General features: G+C 39.8%; 1 protein-coding gene across 6 annotated transcripts in view; it reads left to right on the plus strand.

Moving 5' to 3' along the window:
• The window catches only part of MYO6 (myosin VI), a 185,358-nt gene that overhangs the window by 65,166 nt on the left and 100,056 nt on the right, over positions 1 to 20,136 (plus strand). For all 6 annotated transcript variants that reach the window (XM_066253755.1, XM_066253769.1, XM_066253778.1 and 3 more), the window contains exons 2-3: positions 11,195 to 11,337; positions 19,084 to 19,153. In XM_066253755.1, coding sequence (XP_066109852.1) covers positions 11,221 to 11,337; positions 19,084 to 19,153 — 187 coding nt within the window. In that variant the 5' untranslated portion in view covers positions 11,195 to 11,220. The remainder of the gene's footprint in view (positions 1 to 11,194; positions 11,338 to 19,083; positions 19,154 to 20,136) is intronic.

A 20,136-nucleotide genomic window follows, 5' to 3' on the forward strand; every position in this document is an offset into this window, starting at 1 on the left:
GTGGAGAAGCAAATGGGCGCACCTCCTATGTGCCCTGGCCGGGAATCGAACCCAGGTCCCCCACACGCCAGGCCGACGCTCTACCGCTGAGCCAACCGGCCAGGGCTACTTACCATTACTTTTTAATTTGTGTGTCTCTCAGAGTTGATTCCTCCTTATCATAGCATTTGAAAATATTTTTTTTCTGTTTAACGAGTTATCTCAGGTAGAAATATGCAGCCTGAGTTGGACTGGATTTTGTGGTCACCTTTTTAAAAATGAACCTGCTAATTGTAGGTAAAAACTTCAACTTCCATTTCGGGACATTTTAGAAGAGTTAAAGCTAGAGGTGTCACAGATGTGTTTAAAAGATTAAGGACTATTCAGACGTCTTACCACTTGGTTAATCAGAGAGTACCATCTAGATTGTGGTTTTGCTTGCGTGTACATCTTTTAATCTCTGAAAAATTTGACTAACATTGGCCCAAGGGTTTCAACTTATGCTGCAAAGGGTTTCACCTTGAGCAGAATGGGGCCATTTTACAGAGGCAGGATCCTTCTGGAGCAAGGACACCTTTTTTTTTTTTTTTTTTTTTAAGGGCCTTTTGTTTTGAATACCAACTTGGTTTCTTGAAAAATTAAAAAAAAATTTATTATTGATTTTTAGCAAGAGAGGAAGGGAGAGAGAGAGAGAGAGAAACAGGAACATCGAGTTGTTCCTGCATCTGCCCTGACCGGGGATGGAACCGGCAAGCTCTGCTGCTTTGGACAATGCAGTGGAGCTATCTGGCCAGGACGTTTTCTTGAAATTTGATAGCTTTTTTTTTTTTTTTTTTTTTAAAGAGAGAGAGAGACAGACAAACAGGAAGGGAGAGAGATGAGAAGCATCAATTCTTCTTTGTGGTACTTTAGTTGTTCATTGCTTACTTTCTCATATGTGCCTTGACGTCAGGTGGAGGGGTTCCAGGTGAGCCAGTGACCCCTCACCCAAACCAGCGACCTTGGGCTTCAAGGTCATGTTTGTGATCCTACACTCAAGCCAGCAACCCTGTGCTCAAGCCGGTGACCATGTGTTCAAGCTGGTGAGCCTGTGCTCAAGCCAGTGACTTCGAGTTTTGAACCTGAGTCCTCTGCATCCCAGGTTGACACTCTATTCATTGTGCCACCACCTGGTCAGACTTGATTGCTCTTTTTATTAACCACTTATTGGGAGAGCAGCATTGTTTGTTGGTAGAGAATAGACTTTAATCCAAATCTACATTGTCTTTACACCTTTTTAAAAAAAAAATTTTTTTTAATTTATTCATTTTAGAGAGGAGAGAGAAAGACAGAGACAGAGAAGGGGGGGAGGAGCTGGAAGCATTGACTCCCATATGTGCCTTGACCAGGCAAGCCCAGGGTTTCGAACCGGCGACCTCAGCATTTCCAGGTTGATGCTTTATCCACTGCGCCACCACAGGTCAGGCTACACACTCCTTTTTTGAAAGACCAACAAATTTAAGTAATTTTTAAAAAATTAGATAAGTTCTGGATATAATCATTGGACAACAAATTAGTCACCATTTATGGGAAATTTAAATCACCTGGGGTAATAGAGTACTACCATATTCTGGCATTATAACATGTGTAAAAGAAAATTTGAGCTTCTGAGGTACAGTTGTATGTTTAGAGTTTGAAGAACAGAGGGCTTTCTCTAGAATAACTATATATTGACAAGGCTATTTTAGTATAGATTGTCCACATATATAATTGAATATGTGTAAATTTATATCTGTTTTGTGGTTATAGTTTATGGAGAAGTTAATACAATGATTTCTCTGAGAAATCTAACAAAATTATATAACCAATTCTCACAAATCAGATTGTATATATTTGGAGTAATTTCCTGATAGTATCACTTTTCAAATCATCTTATAATATATTTTTAATATTTATTAACTATAATAAACTTACTAATAAAATATTTACTTTTATTTTTAATCTTGTTTGTTATCAAGTTAATCTTTTTTGTGTTTTTCTGAAGCTGGAAATGGGGAGAGACAGTCAGACAGACTCCCGCATGCGCCCGACCAGGATCCACCCGGCACGCCCACCAGGGGGCAATGCTCTGCCCCTCCGGGGTGTCGCTCTGCCGTGACCAGAGCCACTCTAGCGCCTGGGGCAGAGGCCAAGGAGCCATTCCCAGCGCCCGGGCCATCTTTGCTCCAATGGAGCCTCGGCTGCAGGAGGGGAAGAGAGAGACAGAGAGGAAGGAGGGTGTGGGGGTGGAGAAGCAAATGGGCGCTTCTCCTGTGTGCCCTGGTTGGGAATCGAACCCAGGTCCCCCGCACGCCAGGCCGACGCTCTACCGCTGAGCCAACCGGCCAGGGCCAGCAAGTTAATCTTAACCATACCAGTTATGTTGAAGTTAGGCTTGGTGTTCTGAGGTTATTTCTGAGAATTAAGTAGTAATGAACCTAGTTTTAAACATCAATCAATTCATTGGGCTTTCTAAGGGTATATTTGAAAGTACAATACTATAACCTTTGTTTTTTTAAAAAAGGTCAGTCTTCAGGACCATGGCTGTGAACACCTGGACCTGTAACTGTTAAGATCAGAAAGAGTGTGATAGCTGGCCTAGACATTTTTCTTTTTTGATGTCTTCAAAATGCATACAGACATTAGAGCTCTGTATTTTCTGATCAATATCTAAGCCTAAAACAGTGGCCAGCACATAGTAGGTGCTTAATCAATATTCACTGAATAATAAATGAATGAATATTAAAATTATTTCTTAATTAAATTGAGGTAGTTTCTAGATCTTGGTATCTTGAGATTTTTTTTATTTAAATTTTTTTTTATTTAGAAAATTCAATTTAACAGGGTGACATTGATCAACAAGAGTACATAGATTTTGGATAAACATCTCCACATCATTTGGACAGTCAGTTGGTATGTTGTATACCCATCACCCAAAGTCAAATCATCCTCTGTCACTTTATATTTGTCTCGCTTTATACCTTTCTCCCAACCCCTGAGATGTTTTCCTGTTTTATTTTTTATTTTTTCATGAGTTTGGACTTAGTGATAAGTATTTTCTCCCCATTATTAATAAGTATTCATTGCTGATATAACCAAGATATTCACAATAAATTTTAATTCTAATGTTTAATGAATGCATAATGCAGCATGATAGCAATTCAGTGATTCCCATATACTGTACAATGGCTGAGCAAGATTAACTTGGAAATATTTTCTAGGAAAGCATATTAAAAGATAACTTAAGTGACTGAAGGGAATGCTGCTGAGATGTTTTTGAGTATTTTGGTGCACAAATAAGTTCTTACCTGACCTGAAATGCTTAAATAAGTTCTTTCACTGACTTGAAATGCTCAGTGAAAGATTGTACAATGTACACGCAAAACACGTCAGCAACAGCCAGCTGTTACCTGGTGCCCAGTTTTCTCACAGCATCTGGACACTGGGGAAGCTAATAGCCTGCAGGATATACTGATGCAGATGAGAGAAGTCACCAGTTTATAGCTGGTGTGTCCCAAGGGTACTTATAACATTCTTTAGATGAGCAAGGCTAAGGTCTGGCCAGATGAAAGATTAGTCTTTAGAAAGGGAATTTGATACATCTGCACCACTCCCTTACTCCCAGTGAGAATTTAAGATCCTGGAGGGCAGGGATTTTTGCCAGTTTTGCTCATTGCTGTAGTCCAAGTGAGTGTTTTCCTATTATAAAGATCTGTGAGGCTCGACTGTATCTTTTTTTGCCCATGGTTATATCTGCTGCACGTAGTAGGATGTACCCAGTGGTGGGATTCAGCCAGTTTACACTCATTTGGCAGAACTGATACCTAATTTTTTGTTGAGTTTGGTGAACCAGTTGTTAAAATGGCACTTGTAATCAGGGTTCTCTCTATGGTGGGTGCCTGGTCAGCTTACCCAATATAAGAATAACAAATATATATTCTTTACTCTTTAACGTTTATCTGCACAACAGCGTATTCTAAACACCCGTAGTGATGTTCATTCCATCCATAAGTGAAAAGAATTGCACATGTGGATACCAATCAAGAAGCAATATGGAAATATCTTAAATAACAGTTTTATTGCTTTTTTGTCAGGTATTATTTAATATATTTTTATTAATATTTTAAAACTTATAAGAAAGTTTTGTGTACCTCTTTTTATTCTTATTTAGTTATTAAATGCATGAAATAATAAACTACCTTTCGGTATACCATTTTTTTATACTTGAAATGCTCATTAAGGCTGAGAACTGGTTGTTAAATTATTTGAATCCGACTACTGTATGTACCACATAATGCGTGGATAAATAAATAAGCTAGCACAATGGATGACTGGGGAAGGCAGTCTTAAGGCTGCTTTCCTGTTTAATACTTTTTCCTATTCTCTTTGGTATCTTATTCCAGCTCTTTCAGACCAACTGTAAATTACTTCTAGCTAATGCTCAGTTTCTAATACTCTTAACTGAATATGCTGTCTCTGGGGTCATACTGCTCCAGTTTGGGCTGGTAGTTTCCCTAAGTACAGAGTTCTAAGTTGGAAATCATTTTCCTTCAGAATTTGAAAGGCATTGTGTTGACTTCCTACTTTCGATGTTGCCGAAGCCATCTTGATTCATGATTCTTTGGCTATGACCTGTGGTTTTTCTTCCTTCTTTTTTTCCCTCTCATTTTTTAGGAAATGTGTATCATCTCTTTATTTCTGGTATTCTGATATTTGACATGGTGTCTTGTTTTGTGTCTTTTTTCCAGTTATTGTATTGAAGACTTAAGGGGTATTTTGGCTAGACTCTAAAAATCATTCCTTTCAGTACAGGCAAATTTTTTCTTTGGCTGTTTCAAAGCTTTCTCCTCTCGCCTGACCTGTGGTGGCTCAGTGGATAAAACGTTGACCTGGAATGCTGAGGTCGCCTGTTCAAAGCCCTGGGCTTGCCTGGTCAAGGCACATATGGGAGTTGATGCTTCTTGCTCCCTCCTGTCTCTCTCTCTCCTCTAAGATGAATAAATTAAAAAAAAAAAAAGCTTTCTCCTCTCTCCCCTTTTTCATTTATTTATTTTTCTTCTGAAGCTGGAAACGGGGAGAGACAGTCAGACAGACTCCCGCATGTGCCCGACCGGGATCCACCTGGCACGCCCACCAGGGGCGACGCTCTGCCCACCAGAGGGCGATGCTCTGCCGCGACCAGAGCCACTCTAGCGCCTGGGGCAGTGGCCAAGGAGCCATCCCCAGCGCCTGGGTCATCTTTGCTCCAATGGAGCCCTGGCTGCGGGAGGGGAAGAGAGAGACAGAGAGGAAGGGGGGGAGGTGGAGAAGCAAATGGGTGCTTCTCCTATGTGCCCTGGCCGGGAATCGAACCCAGGTCCCCCGCACGCCAGGCCGACGCTCTACCGCTGAGCCAACTGGCCAGGGCCGGATTAGGATCTTTTATGACATCATTTGACCTTAATTATCTACTGAAAGCCCTATCTCCAAATACAGTCGCATCGGGGGTTAGGGCGTCAACATGTGAATTTCTGGAGTGTGTGTGTGTGTGTGTGTGTGTGTGACAATTCAATCCATAGCAGATACATATTTATATAATTAGTCTGTAACCAGGGTTATAATAGGAAAGAGAGAGAAATCGATCACACTCAATGCAAATATAGCAAAGATAGTTGGAGATTTATAACCAGTGAGCAGAATTAGGTGGGTCAGTGGATAAAAAATAATTAAGAGGAAAGAGCAAGGGTTAGGGGATTCTTGCTTAATGGGTGTCAAAGGTAGGAGATGAATAACTTGATTAGAGAGCAAGGCTAGGGGGATTTCTCTAAACTGGGTTATCTAGACCCAACAAATACAGGGCAGACATGGAAGGCCTCGTTGAGGCCTAACGAAAGGTGCTCAAGGAGAGAGTTTTTGTCAGCATATGGCAATTTTTGCATGCATGCCCTTAGTTGTTTCTGGTGTTTTACATTCCAGAGACCCTTTATTTTCTCCAGGGAATAACTTCTTCTCTTGGGGTAGTATGGGAATGGGGGGTCCTTTGCTTAGCCATATGTAGTGTTTGTGTAGTTGGTGTTATGAAATCTCTTTTTCAAATAGCTTTCACCTGGTCTTCCTTATATGAGAGTCCCTCTTTTCACCCTTGGTTCTAGAAGTATCTTCGTACTATGGTTCTGATGTCTTTTGAGACTCAGAGGTCTAATTTGGGCTGTTTTCTTTCTTTCCCTATTCCTGGAGATTAAGCTCTCAAGTTTGCTGTTAATTGCCTCTTAACCATTTGCTTCCCAGCTTCTAAAATGTTGTTGCCTCATCTTTGGTTTTCCCCATCATTGTGGACAGATGTTTTTTTAAGGAATTCCTTAAAATGATTTAGGATTTGAAGGAGAGCAGTAGATGTGTACCTTTAAATGTTATCTTAACTGGGAAGCTGCAGTAAATGGTTCAAAATGGGTGAACAATTTGAATAGTCATGTTTTTTAGACTTTGGGGGCTTTGCTTGCTGTGATTTCTTTTCTTCTCCAGATACTTAATTATTTCTAAATGATCCCTCATGACTATTCTGTAATTTCCATTTGTATTTAGAATATTATAAAACCATTTTCTTGAACTTTACTGATAGCTTCAAACAAGTGATATGGGGGAAGGTAAGGGGTAGAGGTATGACTAGTATCTATTGGGTGTCATTAAAATGGTGATCTCAATTTATGTCACTTAATTCTCATAGCGGTTCTTTAAGGTAGGTAATATTATCACATATCGGTTAGGATAAAGATAATGATCAGAGAGATTAAGTAACTTGCTTAAAGCCTGACCAGATGGTGGTGCAGTGGATAGAGCATCAGCCTGAGACACAGAGGACCCAGTTTCAAAACCCCAAGGTCGCCAGCTTGAGCGTGGGCTCACTAGCTTGAGCATGGGGTTGCTGGCTTGAGTCCAAGGTCACTGGCTTGAGCAAGGGTCACTGACTCAGCTAGAGCCCTATGGTTAAGGCACGTATGAGAAAGCAATCAAGGAACAACTAAGCTGCCGCGATAAAGAATTGATGCTCTCCTTTCCTGTCTGTCCCTCTGTCTGTCTCTGTCTCTTTCACTTAAAAAACAAACAGCCTGACCTGTGGTGGCGCAGTGGATAAAGTGTCGATCTGGAAATGCTGAGGTCGCTGATTTGAAACCCTGGGCTTGCCTGGTCAAGGCACATATGGGAGTTGATGCTTCCTGCTTCTCCCCCCCTTCTCTCTGTCTCTCTCTCCTCTCTCTCTGTCTCTTGTCTCTGTCTCTCTCTCTTTCTCTCCCTCTCCTCTCTAAAAAATAAAAAAATTAAAAAAAAAACCCAAAAAACAAACAAACAAAAGAAATAGTCAGACAGTGGTAGAGCTTAGTTTCAAGCGTAGGTTTTAAGACCTTTCAACTCTTTCTAGTCTACCATCTCCTTTTACTCTTCCCAAACTGTGAACAGTTTATTCATGCACTCAGTGGCTGTTGAGTTGCCTGCTCTCTGCTGGCCTTGGGGACACTGAGAGGACTGCCCTGATGGAACAGGAATGCCATAGTTAGATTTACCCTTCAGTAGGATTTCTGGTGATTTGTGCAGGTTGGTAAGTGTAGAAGTAGGCAGCTAAGTTATAGAAATCCTGGTAAAGGCCTTCTTTGCTTTGACTGGGATGGCAGAAGAGAGTGGGGTGGGTGGATTTAAGATACCTGTTGGAGATAATGCCAACAGGTTTGGGGGGTAGTGGGGATATGGATTTGGAAGGAGCTGGAAGAATAGAGGATGTCTCCAGGTTTGATTTGAGCTGAGTATGGTTGGTGCCTTTACTGATACAAGAAAGAACAGGCTGGGGTGGTGAACAGAGTAATATAATAATAGCAGTTTTTACAGCTATTAGTTATATGCGTGAGGAGGCATCCAGGAGGCAGTAAACATGTGGAAACTCAGTGGTGGTCTGGGTTGGAGGAAAATATTGGGGCATTACTCATATTAGGAGATATTTAAAGCCATGGGACTAGATATGATTATCCCGGGAAAGTGTGTAGGTGTGGTAATATAAGTCTGAAGCAGTGTTTACAGATTCACTTCTGTAGAGAATCCTCATTTAATTTTTTAACTTGGAATTACATTTAAACCTGATAGCATTTGCTGCATGGGGAATGTAAATCGCAGATGTAGCCCTGGCAGAGAAGACACTGACCAACAAGCATACTGCAGAGATACCAATAGTTAGCACCAGTGGTGGGATTCAGATAATTTAACAACCGGCTCTCTGCCCTAATGACTGTTTTAAGTATAAAAAAGATATACGTACTGAATGGTAGTTTATTATTTTATGCATTTAATACCTAAATAAGAATAAAAGAGGTACACAGAACTACATTGTTATGAGTTTTAAAATATTAATAAAAAATATTAAATAATACCTGACAAAGAACAATAAAACTGTTATTTAAGATATTTCTAGCTGACCAGGTGGTGGCGCAATGAATAGAGTGTCGGACTGGGATGCAGAGGACCCACGTTCGAGACTCAGAGGTCTCCAGCTTGAGCACGGGCTCATCTGGTTTGAGCAAAAGCCCACCAGCTTGGACCCAAGGTCGCTGGCTTGAGCAAGGGGTTACTCTGTCTGCTGAAGGCCAACGGTCAAGGCACATATGAGAAAGTAATCTATGAACAACTAAGGTGTCACAACAAAAAACTAATGATTGATGCTTCTCATCTCTCTGCGTTCCTGTTTGTCCCTATCTATCCCTCTCTCTGACTCTCTGTCTCTGTAAAAAAAAAAAAAAAAGATATTTCCATATTGCTCATTGTCCTCATTTGCAATTTTTTTTTCACCTATGGGCGAATGAACATCTCTACAGGTGCTTAGAATATACTATTGTGCAGATGAACATTAAAAAAGAGTAAGGAATGTAAATTTGTGATTTCCACATTGGGTGGCTGCGTAGACTCTCACTTTAGAGAGAACCCTGATTACAAGTTTCATTTTAACAACTGGTTCACCGAACTCAACAAAAAATTAGGTATTGGTCTGATGAACCAGTGTTAAGCTGCTGAATCCCACCACTGGTTAGCAGCTTTCTGATTGAATTATATACCAAACACCCTTGACTGACTTTTTTTTTTTAAGTGAGAGGAGGGGATATAGTAAGACAGACTCCCACATGTACCTCCACTGGGATCTATCTGGCAGCCCCATCTGGGGTCCATGCTCAAATCAAGCTATCCTCAGCACCTGAGGCTGACACACTCAGACCAGCCGAGCTATCCTCAGCGCCCAGGCCAATGCTTAAACCAGTTGAGCCACTGGCTGCGGGAGGGTATTAGAGGTGGAATTAAGCAAGACTCATGGAGACAAAATACCTCGGCAAGGCAATTTAATAACTTCTGCAGAAGGACGTGCTGCCACTAGTGAAAGCTAGCCAGCAAGAGCGCGGGCAGAGGGCGGGTTTTGTTTGTATCTCTAGTGCAGGCCCTGAGCTGGATGTTTCCCCATTGGCAGGGATGTTGACCACACAACCTTAGTCTTCCTTGATTGGCTAGTTCAGATGGTCGTGGTAAGGGGGAAGTGAGTGAAGGGGATATCCTTAACTGGATGAGGGGGTTGGGGAATGGTCAGAGGAAACCGGATGACTGGATGATGGGGGCTGGGAACTCACTGCCAGATGAAGAGGGTAGGGGAATGGTTGAAGAAAGGAACATGAGGTAAAACAAGTCGTTTTTCCTTCAAGGACAAGAGGGAGAGAGGAGGAGTACGAGGAGAAGAGAAGCAGGTGGTTGCTTCTCTTATGTGCCCTGACTGGGAATTGAACCTGGGATGTCCATAGCTGGACGGGTGCTCTATCCATTGAGCCAACTGGCCAGGATCACCCTTGACTTTCATGGAAGACCAGAACCTAGAACATCAAAATGGGAAATCTCAGATTTGATTATGTTACATAAGAGGAAAGTTATGGCACATGCATGACTTTTTAAGTATAGATAAGTAATGAAAAGTAAATTCCCATTGACATGCTAAAACTAGAACATATGGTATTACTCAGTAGCTGATTCACTACATCAGCCTTACAGAATTCAAGCTAGGTGAAATTAAATATTTTACATGTAATTGATCCTTTCAGGTACTCTCAAAAGACAGAATTGTAAATATGCAGTCTGAGAATGCCAAACATGGAAGAAGCTGTCTGGGAACACTTGAAAAATTAGATCAGAATACATTATAGGCAGAAATCACAAACAATCCAAATGTTCATCAATATAGGACAACAGTTAAACAATTGCACAGTCATTCAGTAGGCTAGTACATATAACAACATGGCTGAATATCACAAACATTCTTTTGAAAGAAAGAAGCAAAACACAAAAGCATATATCCTCTATGATTTCATTTAGATAAAGTTTAATGAATGGCAGAGACTAATCTGTGATGATAGATTAGTGGATATTGTGGATATTGGCCCTGACACAGACCAGCAGGTGTCTGTGAGGAGTAGGGATTGACCAGAAGGCAGCATGAGGGAATTTCTAGGGTGATAGAAATGTTCTGTATTTTGATTGGGTGTCGGTTAAATGGTTATATTCATTTGTCAGAACTCATCAACTTTTGTGTACTTAGGATTTGTATATACTTTGTATAAGTTCTGTCTCAGTAAAAAAATAAGAAAACAACAAAAACAGTATGCTGAGTGGTTCTGTGAAGACGTTACAGGGGTCACTTGGGTGAGGTGTCTCTGTAGTCTCAGATGGTCAGGGAAAGTTTCCAGAGGAAGTAATCTCTCAGATTTATCCCTTCAGGTCTGAAATGACTTACTGTCCATCTCTGAGCTAACTCAACACAGTAACATTTGTTCCTAGAATGACTGTTTAATTTTTTGTGCAATCCAGAAAAGGGAGTGCTGTTATAAATCATGCTGGGACAGTAGGTAAAAGCTGAGACCATTGTTCTCTCTTTCTGTACTACTCAGCGTGTAAGTACTCTACTGAAGGAAGGCAGTAGCAACGCAGATGTTACCTGTGGTAGAGCCGCCTCTGCTTGGTCCTTATCTGAAGGTGGATAAGAGCTGGGCAGGTTGCAACAGGACGGGAGAGGGGGGATTACCTGTGGGAGGGGTAGACATGTGTTTCTAGAAATTGCAGTTTACATGTTAATTTTTGAAAAAGATAGGTTATTTGTTTTTTTATTTCCAAAGTTATTCATGTTGCTTTATTTGTTCCTTTGAAACAGGATATAGTGGCTAGCTGTCTTCGAAAATGGAAGATGGGAAGCCCGTTTGGGCACCGCACCCTACAGATGGGTTTCAGATGGGCAACATTGTGGACATTGGCCCTGACAGCTTAACCATTGAACCCTTGAACCAGAAAGGCAAGGTGAGTATCTCAGAAAGATTTCGAAATTTAATTTCTTTTTATGCAGACATTTCCCTTATCAATGAAGTAGATATTACTAGCACAGTGTAATAGTGGAAAGCAATTTTCTGGTAAGTGAATCGTAGTTTTCTAATGAGTTATTTAATTAAATCAGAAGTACTTACCCTTGGGGGAAAATAGGACCCTATGGTAAAATCAGACAGAAAGTGAGGGAGCCTTTTATTATCACATTTTGAAGAAAAGAAGATAGCATGATAAAATATAACACTATTCTTTATACATAATTATGAAGTTATTAATAATGTTCGATTGCCAAAGGAGAGACATACAAGGCCTGGTGAATTTTATAAGAAGTTTATTTATGCATTTTGAACAGATAGGCTGAGACATAACCTGAATTTTGGTGTAAGTCAAAATGCACCCTAGCCTAAGTCACTTACCTATCCTAACACAGTTGTAAAATCATAATCTAGAACATAAAAACACAACTAAGCCACAGAAAAAGGAAAAGGACATAAGTAACAGGAAAAAAAAGACAAAAATGAGTGTAAAAAAAATATCCCTTACCTTTATTCCTGTGGTTGGCTTGCACACTGGAAGGGACCTTGCTAGGTGGGGGAGAGTGACCTATTGAGAGGAGGAAGCTGGAGAGGCAGGAGAACCTGCAGAAGGTGCTGGAGACACTGGGTCAGGTGAATCAGGATTGCCTAAGAAACATGCAGGAGATGCTGGAGGTGATTCTACCTGTACTACAGGTGTTTCATCTCGAGAAGCAGTTGATGTAGAGGGCACAGGATCTGTTGCAGGCCTTTCTACCCTCTTAAAGAATTATTCCAGGCTAGTCTGTAAATACAATGCTAACTGCATAAGCCAAAACACTCACATTTTAATTTTTTTAAAGGTTTTTATGGGAGGGAGCATTGTAAACTTGGAACATGACTGTTATAACCCAAGGACCCACTGTATTTCTCACTGCAGGGAGAACATTTTTGTTAACTGTGGCAGTTTAAACAGTGGGGGAGGTAGAGTGGCTCTAAGTCAAGAATGTTTAGATAAGTGATGGAGGTTGACTGTCAGTATGCCCCAGGGTGGGACAGGGGTTAGATACCAGTCAGGAAAGTCAGGGGAACTGCTCTAGCCTGGGTCACCTGAAGCTCAACCTGGCTAGTTGAAGCTATTGGTAAGGGGTCCTGGACCCAAATCTAAAAATTATAGGTAACTATCTATCCCTCTCTCTGACTCTCTGTCTCTGTAAAAAAAAATAATAATAAAAAAATAAATTAAAAGTATAGGTAATATATGCAACATGTTACAAATCAAAAATATGAAAAGTGAATGGGATTATTTATCAAATTTTGCTTTTTGCTTTAGCTCCTAGGCAATTCTTTTAAGCTTTTTATTAAATATATTAACATGGACTTGGAATAAATTTATTTCTAATAAATAGAGATATTTAAGTTTTTTTGTGACAAAGAGAGAGACAGAGAGAGGGTCAGATAGGGACAGACAGACAGGAAAGCGAGAGATGATAAGTATCAATTCTTCGTTGTGGCATCTTAGTCTCCTTAGTTGTTCATTGATTGCTTATATGTGCCTTGATGGGGGTGGGGGTGGGGGTGGGGGTGGGGGTAGGGGTGGGGTTCTCTGCTGAGCCAGTGAACTTGGGCTCAAGCCAGCGAGTGACCATGGGGTCATGTCTATGATCCCACGCTAAAGCTGATGACCCCACAATCAAACTGGTGAGCCCACACTCAAGCTGGCGACCTTGGGGTTTTGAACTTGGTTCCTCAGTGTTCCAGGTCAATGCTCAATCCACTGTACCACCACCACCTGGTCAGGCTATAGTGACAGTTTTTGAAACATGAAAGCATACTTTAATTTTGTATACATGTTATCTGTTTCCTTTTATGCTTAGACATAGATCAGACAGTATTACAAAGTGAGAGTTGGGAGATCAAATGACCAGGGGTCTCTTTCACTCTTTTTGGGGTCTGTAGAGTCTCTTTTTATGTGAGATTCTTACAATTTTCCATTTAATTAATATTTCTGTTAAGTAGGTCTTCTGACTAAATAAATTTGTTGATGTCATTTGTTTTCTTTGGACTCTGTGAATGTTCATAAATAATTTATATTCTGCTGACATAACTAATGCCATATGACTGCCACCCTTTTGTGAACCTTAGAGAAACAAGATGGTGGCCCTGACTGGTGGCTCAGTCAATGGATAGAGTGTCGGCCTGTCATGTAGTTGTCCGGGTTTGATTCCCAGTCAGGGCACAAAAGAGAAACGACCATTTGCTTCTACTCCCTCCTTATCCCCCTTCTCTTCTTCCCTTCCCAGTTATTTGGTCTGAGCTTGTCAGCTTTAGGCACTAAAAATAGCCCGGTACTCGAGCTTTGTCCCCAGACAGGGTTGCTAGATAGATGTTGGTTAGGCTGCCTGTGGGAGTCTATCTCACTCTCTCTCCTCCTCTCACAAAAAAAAAAAAAAAAAAAAAAAGAGAGAGGAAGAAAAACAAGGTGGATCACTTATGAAACTTTCTATAGAGAAAACTATGCTGTTACTGTAGACAACCCAGGGACCTGAATGCGTAATATATAATGTAGCATGTTAGAAGAGGCCAGTTAAAGATACCCTCAGGAAATAAAAAACAAACTGTTTCTAAGTTTTTTCTCTTATTAACAAGTACCTATTTGTACTTACAATGCAGTACACATTAAAAAAAAAGTTCATTTCTTTTTATTTGTTTGAATTTATAGGGGAGGAAGAATTTTCCTCTATTAATTTGGGTCTCTGGCTGGGCCCAAGAATTAAATTGACATAAGTAGATTTACAGTTAAAAAACATAATTTTTATTAAATTTTCACATGCACTTGGGAGCCTTCATAAGGGAATGAAGAACTGAAGAAGTGCCCAGAGCAGAAAGCTTTTATACTTTTTAGACAAAAAACAACTTGTGAAGAATTGATAAGACGAAAGGGCTTGGGGGAGGGGCAGTGCATTGTGGAGAGGTGCTCAGGAGGATGAGGGTCAGTACGACAGTTTGTCTGCACGGATTCCCTGGCCTCACTTCCCTGCTCTGGTGGTAAGAGTGTCTGCCTTCCCCTCTGCTACAGGGAGGACACCTTTCACACGGAGTTACATGTCCTGCTCTCAGAATAAAAGGAAGGGTCAGAGTGCCCTTCTTGTGCATGCTATTTCTCAATGCCTTTAACTCAAAATAATATCAAAGTAGCTTATTTTGGGGTGACAGAAATTTAGTGAGCCTTTTATTATCCTTCAAAGTCTTCTTTTCATTTTTTCTTTAACATATTTTGTAAGGACAGTAATTCAGAAAGCTGAAATGAAGTGAAAAGTATATATGCTAAGTTTGTTGTGTTTTTAGGTATAATTCTGTTATCTCCATTGGGGACAACAGTTCACTTCAAGCATAGAAGAAATTTTATTTATGGGTATATGCCTTTTTTACATTTTAAATATTTTATGTGCTTTCCCTATGCCTTACGAATATCAATCAGGTGCACACATAGAACTAATAAGAACACTTAAGATGTAAATGTGGATCTGTAGATAATTCTATAAACTAAAGTTGAAGCTTCTTTTCACAAGCATTTTTTGAGGGTTAACAAATTCTTGGTAATTGCTTTTAATCTTAATTTCCCCCTGTATGGTTAAAAGGATCCACAAGAGAAGCAATCTGTTGCAGTAATATAAGGTTATAGTAATTAAATATAGAGAAATATAGAAAAATATGGAAGATATATAAAAATAATTAGGATATAATATTAAAAGCAATTAAGGAATTAAAGTTATGTCGTCTGGATAGGAATCAATATAGTGTGTACAGATATGATAAACAGTCTCTGCCTTTCACGCAGGGCTCAGTGTGTGTGAAGTTACATATAGATAAGAAGTGGCTTGATGTCATAACTCTGTGGGTTGGTGTAGACAGGGGGCTTCCCTAGGAACATCTTAAAAGTGGCTTGATGTAAAATTTAAGTAGATTAACATAAAAAGGGCTCCCTTCAAGGAACTCCCAAAAAGTTGATTTGAGGTAATAATCCTATGGATTGACACCTGTTAGAAGGTGTTGGCCAGAAAAGGTACTAAAGCTAAGCCCCCCCCCCCCCGCCCCCTGCGGTAGTTGCCCAGACTCCAATGTTAAGGTGGACTGTCTCCACGCCCCTCTGACCAAAGACAGCTGAGAGGAGCATGCTGTTGAGCCCCCTTCAGCTGTACCCAGGGACGCCAAAAAGATTTTTGAGTAATAAACTGCCTGTGTGATTCTTGTAATAACTGCCTGTGTGATTCTTGTAATTAACTTGTGTGTCGGATGTGTCTTTTCCTCCGGTGGCAGTTGGTGTCGACACTGATAAGTAGAATCCTCATAGCCGCCTCAAAAGTAGTCTGGAAGAAGCTGCCAGTCCTGCTGATAAGCAGGAGTGTCCCACTGTGTGGGGAAGTTGAATTAGGGACACCTGATCAAGGTAGAGCTTGGGCTCTGCTGGGATACAATCTTTAGCCTAGATCAGGGGTCCCCAAACTACGGCCTGTGGGCCACATGCGGCCCTCTGAGGCCATTTATCCGGCCCCCACCGCACTTCTCGAAGGGGCACCTCTTTCATTGGTGGTCAGTGAGAGAAGCATAGTTCCCATCAAAATACTGGTCAGTTTGTTGATTTAAATTTACTTATTCTTTATTTAAATATTGTATTTGTTCCCATTTTGTTTTTTTACTTTAAAATAAGATATGTGCAGTGTGCATAGGGATTTATTCATAGTTTTTTTTTATAGTCTGGCCCTCCAACGATCTGAGGGACAGTGAACTGGCCCCCTGTGTAAAAAGTTTGGGGACCCCTAGCCTAGATCCTTGGTCGGCAAACCCTGGCTCGCAAGCCACATGCGGCTTTTGGCCCCTTGAGTGTTTAGCAAAGGCCAGTTTAGAAGTACCCTAATTAAGTTAATAACAATGTACCTACCTATATAGTTTAAGTTTTAAAAATTTGGCTCTCAAAAGAAATTTCAATTGTTGTACTGTTGATATTTGGCTCTGTTGACTAATGAGTTTGCCGACCACTGGCCTAGATAATTCATGGTCTGGAGATCATCAGCTTTTAAATATTAAGGAATTAAATGCATAAAGTGATGGAGTAACCAAGAGTAAATTCTATTGCATGGAGGAAAAGAGAAGGCTCTGGTATTTGTGGAAAACTTTCATAAAAGGCAGGGACCTCAATTAGTCTTGAGAAATAAGTATTTGCTAAGCAAAGGGCTGTGGAGAGTGGCATTCCAGGCAAGAAGAGTACTGTGAACGGCAACACAAAGCACCCGACATCACCTAGTTCATGGTAGGGGCTTGATAAACACTATGGATGGGAAGAACAGAAGAGAAAGAGAAAAAAATACATAAGAATAAGTATTATGGTAAGAGTCTGAGAGGGCAACTATTGATTGATAAAAGATAAGACCAGCAAAATAGGGGAAAAAATATCAATCCTTAAATGCCATCCATATATTTAGGGCTTTAGCCTGAAGGCCAGTCTCATGCACATATAGAACATACAATCAATTTAGAGGTTCAAGACAGAATGAAAGGCATTAGAAAATATCAATACATCATATGGAGAATGTTTCATTTGACCAATTCTTTCATTTGAATGCACACATATGCATACCATACACATACTTGCTGACATGTAAAATACACACACATACTACACATACCTAATGGAATGTGAAACCTACTTCTTATTGAGGGTCATATTGGAAGGCCTTTAAAAGCCATTGCTATCATCAAAGATATGTTCCCTTACTAAAGTTAAATCATTCCCTCTTCTTTGTTCAACAGTATCAGCAAACTGATCTACCTGACTTGTCCTTCCTTCAAGGAGTGGTATGAGTTGTTACATGATCTTCTTTTGATAAGAGCTCTTCTAAGAGAAAACAGTTGCCTTATGCAGATTGTCTGTTTCTCATTGAGCAGGTGGAAAAGGGGAGAAGATTGGGGCTGCTGATAATTTGAAGGGTGGAGGAGGGCAAGAAACTATCTTTTTTTGGGGGGGTATCTTTTTTTTTTTGTATTTTCCCAAAGTTGGAAACGGGGAGACAGTCAGACAGACTCCCGCATGCACCCAACCAGGATCCACCTGGCACGCCCACCAGGGGGCGATGCTCTGCCCAGCTGGGGCCGTGCTCTGCTGCAATCAGGGCCATTCTAGCGCCTGAGGCGGAGGCCATGGAGCCATCCTCAGCGCCTGGGCCAACCTTGCTCCAATGGAGCCTTGGCTGCGGGAGGGGAAGAGAGAGACAGAGAGGAAGGAGAGGGGGAGGTGTGGAGAAGCAGATGGGCGCCTCTCCTGTGTGCCCTGGCCGGGAATCGAACCCGGGACTTCTGCACACCAGGCCAATGCTCCACCACTGAGCCAACCGGCCAGGGCCAGGCAAGAAACTATCTTTTAGGACTCCTTACTAGTCTTTTAGCCCTTCTAACCTTCCCATTTTGGGAAGGTCGCCCTTCACCTCTCCTCCACCTGATACTTCTTTTATTTCACATGGCTCCTAACAGGATTGAAGCAACACCTAGAGTCTGGGGACCTGACCCCCATTGCCATGGCTGTGAAAGTGGGCACATAAGACTATGATGTTAGCAATGTTATTTCAGAATGCATTTTTCCTGTAGGATCATTATTATAATTTGTGAGTTGTTTTATATTACCATTAATATACTTAATGTATGTTATGAGTTAGTTTTTTTTAGTAGTTTCAATATTGTGATCTATTCTCTAAATCTTTTCACATTTATAACATTAAGAACAATGTACTGGATTCCAAATTATTAATTTACAGAGTATTTAGAGCATAACAGTTTTCTAATTTGGGTATGACTGAATTGAGCTATTAGCCAGCAGCCTGAATTAACTCTGTAAAATATATTAGTGATCTTGTTTTATACTTGTGTGTGTGCACACATACACACACATATATATACAAACTTACAAATATTTTACAATAATTGAACAATTTTTTTCCTTAGAATTTTATTTGCTACCAATGTAAACTTCAACCACAAAAATAATTATAATTTCTTGAGAAGTATAAATTTATAGATTACTATTAGAATGGCATGAATAAAATATTCTTTTTAGATGTAATTTGAAATAATTTCTCTTACAAGATACTATCCTAATTTTAGGATTTTATGTAAATATTTAAGTGATATAACAAATACAAACTATTCATGCATACCTATACTTTTATGGACCAAATAATTCTGGATACTGTTTATATTTGTAGCACATGTAGCACTTGTATATTTAAGAATTTGTATCTAATGTTTTATTCAAATATCATTAATTAAATAGTAATCATTCTGTTGGTATATCTGATTGAGTGTTACTTTTTTCTTTTTAAAAACAAAATTGCTACATATATATACATTAAAATTTTTATTCTTAAAGAAGTTGTTAATAGTATACCATATAAGTGCAATATTAATATACTTTTATTTTGTCCTACTATAGATATTAGAGCATAGGGTTTTTTAAACTGATTTTTCATTATTGATTTCATTGTCATGAGTAAATTTATACTGTTTTTGGGTCAGAAACATTTAATAGTAGGATCATGTATTATATTTTAATGAGGAACATGTTGTTGCCATTATTGCAGTGTATGCAATTAAACTTCTTTGTTTTTCTTACTATTTATATACCTCTAGTGTAATGAACTCTTGTTTTCTTTGTTAGACATTTTTGGCTCTCATAAACCAAGTGTTCCCTGCAGAAGAGGACAGTAAAAAAGATGTGGAAGATAACTGTAAGTATCCCCTTAAAAGTCATTCTCAGTACAGAAAAGGAAACTGGTCCTCCAAAAAAATTTATATTACTAAGTACATGATACTGGTTCAGAAGAAATATGTAGCCTTTTGACATGAAGATTCATGTGAACGGAGGAGCTCAAAAGCCCTAAATTCATCATTGTTTCACATTTGTACTTTGGTGAAAAGGGTCTCTTGAATGTCTTTCTAGAGTTATCTCAGTTGTGTAAATCTAGAGAATGGTAATAATTTACTATGAAGTCTAAACTAAAGATCTCTTGTTAATGGTTTTTGAACCTTGTCTAGAATCAGGTATTTATAGCAGTATATGTGGTTCAATAATTTAGAAGCTGAGTCAAGAGGACCCATTTAATGCTATTGTTTGAAGGAAACACACATTTTAAAAAACTGTTTAATAAATGCTAATAGAAAAATTAATTCCAGAACATTATATGAAAATGAAACATTATTTTGACCGTAACTGTCTTAGCATGTCTTGTGGAAAAACTTTATTCAGTGAGCAAGCCACATTAATTCTTACATTTTCAAGATTAAGTAGTAATCATATTTCATTTTTTACTTGGCAGTATTTAAGAACCATGTCCAGTAGTCATGGATTTCATTAGATATCTGACGTTAAAAACTCTTCACTTAAAGAATAGAGCTGAAATCAAGAAATGTAGCTGAAATCAAGATAGCTTGGGTGGTAGAACATTGTCCCGAAGCATAGGGGTTGTTGCTTTGATCCCTAACAGGGCACATACAGGAGTAGATCAGTGCTCCTGACTCTCTCTCTCTTCCTTCCTCTTTTGCTAAAATCAGTAAATAAAAAGTTTTTTTAAAAAAGAGCAGGTCTGATAAAAGTGAGACTCAGAGACAAGAGTGTGATGGTTGTGGGGGGAGGAGAAGGAGGGTGGGGAATGGAGGGACACAAAGAAAACCAGATAGAAGGTGACGGAAGACAATTTGACTTTGGGTGAGG

The sequence above is a fragment of the Saccopteryx bilineata genome, chromosome 1, assembly GCF_036850765.1.
Source record: "Saccopteryx bilineata isolate mSacBil1 chromosome 1, mSacBil1_pri_phased_curated, whole genome shotgun sequence".
Lineage (NCBI taxonomy): Eukaryota > Metazoa > Chordata > Mammalia > Chiroptera > Emballonuridae > Saccopteryx > Saccopteryx bilineata.